The sequence below is a fragment of the Halichondria panicea genome, chromosome 12 (assembly GCF_963675165.1).
Source record: "Halichondria panicea chromosome 12, odHalPani1.1, whole genome shotgun sequence".
Taxonomy (NCBI): domain Eukaryota; kingdom Metazoa; phylum Porifera; class Demospongiae; order Suberitida; family Halichondriidae; genus Halichondria; species Halichondria panicea.
The window spans coordinates 3388700-3398336 of NC_087388.1; the positions used below are offsets into that span (position 1 = coordinate 3388700).

At 45.7% G+C, this 9637-nt stretch overlaps 1 protein-coding gene across 1 annotated transcript; it reads right to left on the reverse strand.

Annotated features, from left to right (window-relative positions):
* Nucleotides 1-1114: 1114 nt before the first annotated feature.
* On the reverse strand, nucleotides 1115-2811 carry LOC135345068 (uncharacterized). The gene is made up of 4 exons (XM_064542413.1): nucleotides 2545-2811; nucleotides 2325-2383; nucleotides 2158-2232; nucleotides 1115-1729 (listed from the first exon to the last, which is right to left on the reverse strand). Exons 1-4 carry the CDS (start codon nucleotides 2777-2779, stop codon nucleotides 1115-1117), a joined length of 984 nt encoding a protein of 327 aa, XP_064398483.1. The 5' UTR covers nucleotides 2780-2811.
* Nucleotides 2812-9637: the final 6826 nt, after the last annotated feature.

Consider the following 9637-nt stretch of genomic DNA (forward strand, 5'->3'; position numbering starts at 1 on the left):
CACCGGTCCGACACCGGTCCGAAATCTTTAACACAGTCTGCTAGGTGGCAATGGAGATGTAAGTTGATCGTACACTTTTCTTTACCGTAAAGAGAAGAATATAAAGTACAAAACTCCAACAAAAGTGTATTTGCTTCATTCACTTCACTAATAGACACTTTTCGGCGACACAAAAAATAACAAGCTTTGCAGAAGAGTTGCCAGCACTGTAGATGCCTTCTAGGTATGGATCCGTGCAGTGCATAGAGAGAGAAAAACAGGCACCAGTTTTTATATTGTTCAGCGGTGAATCCAGCGAATCCCGTTTCGATTTTGCGAGGTAAACGCCCCATACCGTTAGGAGTAACAAAGCTATCAACTTTTGTTTGAATATCATGAAAACTCTCTTTTTGAAGCAACTCTTCTTTCCATAGGTGAATCATTTTTTTGGCCGTACCCAGGAACAAGTTATGCATAGGATCGATTATGCACATCCTTGGGGCATCAAAGTAAGGCAATTTCAACAACACAGAATAACGTACCCGATTTTCGCTCTATACTTTGGGATTCTGTCTTTGTTCTAGCCAGCCTATGCTTCTTATTCTTAGCATCTTCACGATGCTGTAAATTAGTTCTAGCAGTCCACTGGGTAGTATCAAAATTTGAAAAATCTGGGGGCTTTCCAAATACTTCCATAGGAAATTCCAACAGGCACTTGGAACAGGCTAGGCGAGCATTATGGCCAACAAATCCACACGTTTTTCTCGCTGCAGGGATATCACAACCGGCACAGAGGAGTGCTGCTCTAATAAGAACGAGACCATTTTGCCCACCATCCAACATGACACCATTCCATAACTGCAACAAATCATCGACCAACAGTGACAAAAAAGAGTTAATTGTTAAGCTAGGCTCATGAGGTCCTGGTATAACTCCTATGAGTATTGTATTTTCCTATAAAAACCGTTCACAGCGAGGAAGATTCATCACAGATAAATATATGACTCCTTCAGAATGAGTTGTATGGGTAAATGGTTGGAACCAGTCAACATTAATTTGTAAAGCAAAGTTGAAAGGTACTGAAAGAAATGGTATACCATCAACGTTCATGAAGTCTTGCCATATTTTACCATCATTATACGTCACAATACATTCCCTGTGGAACGTCTCTGTTTCGCCAAGCCTCACACCGACTGACGAAATGTGGACGCAACAAAAGTTCTTGAAGAGATTGTATTATACTCTTGTAGCAATACACAGAGAAAGGTCTGTTTATTTCTTTTCCGGTCAATGTTTTTACTTTTCTGCACAATTTCTCACCACACGGCTGACGAAAGTGAGCTTGAGTATGATTAGGATATTTCACATAAGTGCAGGTAAGTATCTGGGGTTCTACAGTGGGGTTCCAAGGATAAATTGAAAAGCATTTTCGACAACAAGAAAATTTCTGAAAATTTCCGCGTACGCTGCCAGCAGATAACCGGGCATTCTTGACTGATGTCGGGAGTTTTTCCGCAAACTTCACAAGCTGCTCACAGTTGAACAATGCTCCCAAAATTCGTATAAACTTGAACATTAGCAATAGTAGAATAGACAAAGCAGTATCCGAAATTCGAAATAAAGTTTGAAATAGCAAGAGAAAAAACACATATAGCTTCATTGCCTTTTTTTCGGGATTATTCAAGTCTCCACCTAAAGGCGTTTCCACTTCATCTTCAGTGACAATCTCCATCTCATTATCATCAAAAGACTGCATGTAGTTAAAACAAAGTATGTAAATCGTATAAAGCACTAGCTCATGCTACCGTTATTTTGTAATTTGTATCATATTGAAACACATACCGTACAGAGGGTATATTTCGAGGGTATAAATGTTCGTGGTTTTCGCGGATTAGGCATGAACCGCGAACATTTATAACCGTGAATTTAATATTCCATGCATGCATGCTGCAAAAAAGGCGCCATTCGCGAAAACCGGCACATAAAAAATTTTGGAACTCCACACAATTAAAACGGGTGATATATTTTCATCCGAAGCATCAATCTATCTCTTTCTGGTGTGTATGTGTCTTCAATCCGCGAAAATTTATACCCTTGAAATATACCCGCTATACGGTAGTACATAGATACTCTTTCGAAACAATAATATTAGCTTCATAATAATCAAGCATGACGTACCGAGAAGGTTTCTTCGTCAGATCCAGACTCAGGACCATTAGTTTCAACAACAAAATCATCAAAATCTTGACTTTCCTACAGTGACAGAGATGAAATTGACACTGAGTGAGGCATGGCCCGAGGAAGAAGGAGCTCCAATACTAAGCACTCCATGAAAATATACTTACAGCATCTGTAGAGACAGTGAGGTCAAAGTCTTCCCACTCAGTATTCTGATCGTCAGTGCCTGAGTATGAGTGCCACAATATACAGACATTAACTTTGTTGAGGTACGCCTGTGTGCACGGCATTCATAAATTTTACTAGTGAATAAAACACTCACCGACGCGGCTGACTCTGACTCAGGCCAGCTTGAGTAAGCCTAGCTAATAATACTTTTTTACTTACTTTGTATACCATCAAACTGAAGCTGAGTGAGAGGGTCAAACTGAAAGGTTGATATGGAGACTTCGTGTTGATCCTGAACATCAACAGGCTCTTTGCACCAGCGTTTGGCTTTCTGATCATAAAATTTTTGTCTGTGCTTGTAGTACAATGTCTTCCCTAACTCTTTATCACAATGATTACACAAGTATCGCTTTGAGTTTCTTGGTGGCCTTAGATGCGATGGAGGGTCTGCCATGGCCCATGATAATGAGTATTAGGGCGTGGCCGATTATGTACTGACATGACTACACCCCACTAATTTTTAGGGGACAAAAGGTCAGAAAAAGGCGGCTTGTACAGTACAAAGTTCGATATAGCTGAAGGAACATTTAGCTAGCTGCTATTATATATACTGTACATCTGTCCTCCACTAGCGCTATATGCTCTGTCTCTGTACGGTTTGCACCAGCTATCACATAGATGACTTCTCGAAATTGTTCTCGCGGTGGGATTACAACCATTGGCAGTGGCTTGGTATCAAGGCAAGGCACCCGAAACCCTGCTGGATGTTCCGCCTCAGAAGCAGCAGGGCATTACATGCCAAACCAGAGCTTGTTTGATAAAGAGCAAGTTATGAATATGCTCGATAGTGATGAGGCCAAGGATAGATTTGATCCTGATCACATTGACTCGCATGGCGAGGTTCAAGAGGTTCAAGAACCTCGTGACCAGACAAGCCCTTATGATGACACAGAAGGGCATTTACTTAACTTCTATGGAGCACAGCATACACCTGAAGCACAATATAATATGCCAATGATACCGACCCCCCCTGCATCAACCCGAAATCTCACCTCTACACCACGCCCACATAGTCGAAGTCATAGTAGACTACCTCTGGATATGGATGTAGCGAACTTACTGCAACAACAGGCTGTTCTTGACCAACAAAAAGTTATGCAAGAGGAGCAGCGAAAGCTCTTTGATAAACAGCTCGAATTTGAAAAAAAAATCAAAGCTATAGAAGAATCTCAAAGAATCTCAGTCGTCCTCTGGGAGTGCAACTGACAAACCTAAGACCAGAGTTACCAGACAATTGACAGTGAGTTGATTGCATAAGCAAATCAACTGTAGGTATTATACTTGTAGTATTTGACATGTGTTTCACTACAGACTCTGATTGCTGAAGCATACGACACCCTTGAACAAGGTTTCAATCCGAGTGAGAGGTATTTTAAATGTCTGTGGATATTTCTTTTGTTGTACTTACCCCCCCCCCCGCCACCTAGTTCTTTGTCTGTTCACAACCAAGCTATCAAAAGTAAGCTTTTGATGAATGTGGTGTCCGAGAAGTTTTCAAAGGAGCTAGTTAAAGCTAGTTAAACGTAAGTGTTAGGGTATAAAGTGTAGCTAAAAATCCTTATCAGATGCTATTCAGCGAAAATATGAAATGGTTAGAAGAACTTGGGCTGTGGAGCAGAAGGAGAACTCCAGTCAGTTAATAGAAGCAAAGACTAAAGCTAGCAGATATCGTGCCAGGCGTATTCGGGTGAGTGCTAGTCTGCCATTTAACGTGATTACAGGGCATTATTTCGTTATTACAGAAGTTTCAGAATCGTACACTGGTTGTAAAGCATACTGAGAAGAAGTACTGGGACTCCTTAACTCCGTGTTATGTTACTGAAGAAGCAGATGATTCTGACGACCCCTCATTGATCATAGAGCACAAGCTCTCTTGGCGATCTCATGGTATAATAATTATATTTATGTAACATTGTGACAATGTATTATACTATTGAACTACTATTAGTTAATATACGGCATGATGTAATGAGTGTTCTGGGCATGTCACGTATGATTGAAAGTGATAGAAAGAGTTGAGTTTGTTACAGTGGAGGTCCTGCCGAGACCCAAGAGCATCGTGGACGGATCGGCGTGCTGATTGTCAAGAACAGACCAGAGAGTAGCTGAGGTATATCCTTGGTATTCTCAAACGTTTTCAGCAAGGAGAACAGAATTTAGAGACCACGTGGTCATGTCCGGAAGAGAGACACGGCTACCTCTTAACTCAAAGAGACTGACGGGGAGAGCTACCAAAAGGATTGCTACAGAGTTGGGGCTTCCACTGCCGAGGTGCTACAGATGATAGACGCAAAACTGTCTGATGGGGGTAGAGAGCCTTCGAACGTACAAGTACTGATGGACGGAGACACAGCTGGATCTCCTATGGCTCTGATGGACGAAACGGGAATCTTTTTAGAGATTCCAGAAGAAGAAACTCCTGCGATGGACCAGGAAGCGGCAGAGGACCCTGAGAACGTAACCGAGTCTGAAGGGGAACTGGAAAAGGAACTAACAGCAGTACAACAGGAGGTTGAAGCCCTCCAGGAGGAGTTGACTGCAGCAAAAGAAAGAGTACATTCCCTCGAGGGGGAGGTAAGTAGTTACCAGGCAAAGCTTGGTGATGAAAAGATCAGATATAAGCAATTGTGGAAAATTAATTGTGATAGTGCTATGCAATATGATGTGTTTTTGTGTGAAAAAGATGATGAAATATGTGAATTAAAACAACGCTTGGCCGAAATGACTTCCACACGGGAAGCAGGGTACCCTGCGCATCGCCCACGAGCGAGGGCCAGTAGGTCAGACAGCATTGAATCGCACACCAGCTCGCCTATGAGATCGAGAATTGTGGACCCTAGAACAAAGACCGTACTCCCGAGAAAGGGGAAAGCCCCTCCAGTCGAGACATTCCAGGGGGATAGTAGGGGCGTCAAATTCGAAGACTGGTTGCCATCGTTTGAGAGGGCGGCAGACTGGAACGGATGGTCAGACCAAGATCGGCTATTGCAACTGGCAGGCCACCTACGTGGGCGGGCTCTACAAGAATGGGGCCTGTTACAAGCAATCGAGAAGCAGACCATGGATGCAGCGGTGGAGAATCTCCAGAGCCGGTTAGACCCTGGAAGCAGAATGCTGGGAGCACTGGAATTTAAACACATGTCCCAGATGCCCAGAGAGGGCGTGGGTGAGTTCATTACCCGTCTAGAAAAGGCATTCAGAGAGGCCTATGGTCGGGAACCACTCTCTAAAGAGACCAGAGATGCCCTTCTGTATGCCCAACTACAAGACAGTTTGAGGTATGAGTTAGTTCAGGCCCCAGCCGTCTCAGGAGCCCTGGCCTATGAGCAACTATGCATTGCAGCAAAAGGGGAAGAGAGACGTCTGATGGCCTTGAAGAAGAGGCAAGAGCTAGAGAGTGGCAGGAGTCCACCCGCGTATAAACCGACATTTCAGTCTAATAGATATACAAGAGAGAGCTCAGGTACAGATAATTCAGGCCGGAAAGTGTGCTACGTGTGTAGGCAGCCTGGGCACTTTAGCCGGGATTGCCGTCAGAGGAAGACAGAGAGCTCCGGAGGTCATAAGTGGAAAAACCCCGAAACCAGACAAGTACAGACCCAGCCTGAGGCGTCAGTTGCAGAGAATCCAATAGACTACTTAGTGTCCTCAGATGACGATGACCAGTCTAGTGTGCAGACAGTGAGAGTACGAGATACAGGGAGCAAAGTGATGTATGCTAATGTTGATCTACATGGTGTACCAGTGAAAGGAGTCATAGACAGTGGAGCCGACATTACTATTCTGGGCGGGGATCTGTTTAAAACAGTGGCCACAGTAGCCAAACTGAAAAAGAAGAACTTTCGGAAAGCCGACAAAACACCTCGCACCTATGACCAACGACCATTCGTGCTTCATGGCTGCATGGACCTAGACATTTCATTCGAGGACAAGACAATGTCCACTCCAGTGTATATCAAGATGGACTCATCCACACCACTGCTGCTGTCAGAGGGGGTCTGCCGGCAATTGGGAATCATTCGCTATCACCCGTCTATTGTACCCCCAACAGAATCGGCTGACGTACCTATGGTTAAGGTGTCGCTAGTGCGGTCAGCAAAGCTGCTACCTCAACAGACGACACCTGTCACCGTACACTTCCCCACAAATAAGCCAGACGCCCTCATACTGATAGAGGCAGACTTGGCTTTGATTGTGCAAGGAGTGCATCTGGAGCAAGGTCTCGTGCAACCTGGATTAGAAGACACCACCGTGCTCCTGACCAACAGAACAGTGTTCACCGTAGAGCTCTTTGCGGACCACGAACTGGGCACGGCCAACGAAGTGGACCTCATCTCCCCTGTGCAGATTAATGACCAAGGACAGCTTGATCCTGGTCCCCGAGCTCATGTTGTGCAGTCGATGCCGTCTGATCAGGTCCTTGAGAGGAAGCAGAAGCTAATGACATACGTCGACACTGGTCTGCAACTGCCCCCAAATGATAAAGCACCGTTCTGCAAATTCCTAGAAGACTACCACACGGCCTTCTGCCTCGAAGAAGGTGAACGGGGAGAAACGGAGATGGTGAAGATGCAGATTGACACAGGCGATGCTCAACCCCGGAGACAAGCACCAAGAAGAATGCCGTTCGTAGTCAGAAATGAAGTGGAAAGACAAGTGAATAAGATGACGAAAGCGGGAGTCATCAAGAAGTCACACAGCCCGTGGGCAAGCCCAGTAATCCTTGTGAGGAAACGTAATGGTGACTATCGATTCTGTGTCGACTACAGGAAGCTCAACGAAGTGACAGCGAAAGACACATTTCCCCTTCCTCGAATTGACGACCTGTTGGATCAGCTGGCAGACTCGAGATACTTCTCCACACTAGATTTGGCTGCAGGCTACTGGCAGATACAAGTCGAACATAACTCTCAACCTAAGACTGCCTTTGTAACGCATCGTGGGTTGTTCGAATTTTGTGTCATGCCTTTTGGACTGACCAACGCACCAGCTGTCTTCCAGAGACTAGTTCAAGAGGTCTTGGACGGATTGAACCAGGAAGGCGAGCCCGACTTCGTGTCTGCATACATCGATGACATCCTGATTTTCTCACGAACGCTCAAGGAACATCAACAGCACCTGAAGAAAGTAATGGACCGAGTATTAGCGGCTGGATTGAAACTGAATCCGGCTAAATGCAAATTCATACGACAAGAGGTGGAATATTTGGGACATATGATTACTCCACAGGGACTGAAGACGTCCGAAAGACACCTTAAAGCCGTAAAGGAGTTTCCAGTTCCAACCTGCGTCTCTGGTGTTCGACAATTCCTAGGACTGACATCCTATTATAGACGCTTTGTCAACTCCTTCGCAACAATAGCAAGTCCTCTGCATGCCCTCACCAAAAAGAATGCGAGATTTAGTTGGGACCCTGAATGCCAGACAGCATTCAACACCCTGAAACAGAATTTGCTAAAAGCCCCAGTTTTGGCTTACCCAACATTCATCAAGGACTTCATTTTGGAAACGGATGCAAGTGTGGCCGGTTTGGGAGCTGTTCTGTCTCAAGTACAAGAAGATAGGTTACCCCACCCAGTGGCATATGCCAGTCGAGCCACCTCTCAAGCTGAGAGAAACTATGGCATCACAGACTTGGAAACACTGGCAGTTGTCTGGTCCCTAGCCCATTTCAAAACTTACCTTTATGGCCAACAAGTGAAGATTTTCACAGACCACACAGCTGTCAAGGCAGTTCTACAGAACCCAGCAGCGAGTGCAAAGCATGCTCGTTGGTGGTCGAAGATATACGAGAGTGGAATTGGCCGGGTGGAGATTTTATACCGTAGAGGAAGAGATAACCAGAACGCGGACGCTCTCTCGCGTTGTCCTCAAGACCAAGCACCCGACGAAGAAGTTGATATCGGCGTATCAGTGTTCCACCTTGTGGGAGACGACTCGATCAGAACACTACTGAAGCATTGCCCTAGTGAAATGGACTCCAGCGTAGGGAATGTTACATCTCTATTGGCAGAAGAGACGGAAATGCAAGTGTCGCTCACTGGGTCTCTCAAAGAAGAACAGGCGAAGGACCCGGAGTGTAAGCAAATATTGGCATTCCTCCAACACAAAGAACTACCGGAGAATGAGCCTCAAGCTAATTACCTGACTAGGATGGTGGACCGCTTTGTAATTATCGAGGGAGTCCTGTACTATATCGACCCCAAGAAGAACCACAGTAGGAGGGCAGTGATTCCGAAGAGTCACCGACAAGAGCTGATAAGGCAGTTCCACAGTGGTCCATTTGCAGGACACTTCTCAGGACAGAGAACTTATGGTGCCCTCTGCCCAAAGTTTTGGTGGTACGGAATGTATCAAGATGTCCAACAGTTTTGCAAGAACTGCCCACCGTGCACGACGGTGTCTGGCGGACCAAGAGTAGGGAGACCACCGCTGCAACCCATCCCAGTGCGAAGACCTTTCCAGCTGGTGGGTGTTGATATCATGGACCTCCCAAAGACGGATTTAGGCAACAAACACGTCTTGGTGTTCCAAGACTTCCTGTCGAAGTGGCCTATGGTTTTTCCCATGCCTGATCAGAAGACCAGAAGAATTGTAGACATACTGGTGAAAGAGATTGTCCCGGTCTTTGGGGTGCCGGAGGGCCTTCTCTCGGATCGAGGCACTAACTTGCTATTCTTCCTCATGAAAGATGTGTGCACTCTGTTGGGCACAACCAAATTGAACACTACCGCTTATCACCCCAGAGGTAACGGCTTAGTTGAGCGGTTTAACAGGACGTTGAAGCAAATGATTCGCAAGCATGTAGAAACGAGGGGCAAGCAATGGGACACCAACCTTCACGGCCTATTATGGGCTTACCGCAACACTCCGCACGAAAGCACCGGAGAAAAGCCATCCTTCCTTTTGTTTGGGACTGACCTAAAATCTCCATCTGAAGTGGCCCTGTTACCACCTGAGGACGTGAGGAGTGAAGAGGTGTCTGACTACCGTGAGAAATTGGCTACTACGCTAAGTCAAGCTAGAGACCTAGCCGCCGAGTCTATCCAACAGGCTCAGACGCGCTACAAGAAGTATTATGACCGAAGGACGACTCCTAACACACTCAGAAGAACGGACTGGACCATGATTCGCTTTCCACAGGATGAGTCAGGCAAAGAAAGGAAGTTGTCTCGACCATGGCATGGACCCTATAGGGTACTGGAGGTCACGAAAACTGGCATGGTCGCTGAGAAGGTGTACGCTCCTCAAG

Excerpts from the sequence above, each read along its gene's own strand:
- LOC135345068 (XM_064542413.1), bottom strand. The coding sequence starts at position 2,779 with ATGGCAGACCCTCCATCGCATCTAAGGCCACCAAGAAACTCAAAGCGA. Across the intron at positions 2,233-2,324 it reads TCACTGTCTCTACAGATGCT|GAAAGTCAAGATTTTGATGA; the intron begins GTAAGTATATTT and ends CTGTCACTGTAG. Across the intron at positions 1,730-2,157 it reads CTGACGAAGAAACCTTCTCG|TCTTTTGATGATAATGAGAT; the intron begins GTACGTCATGCT and ends AACTACATGCAG.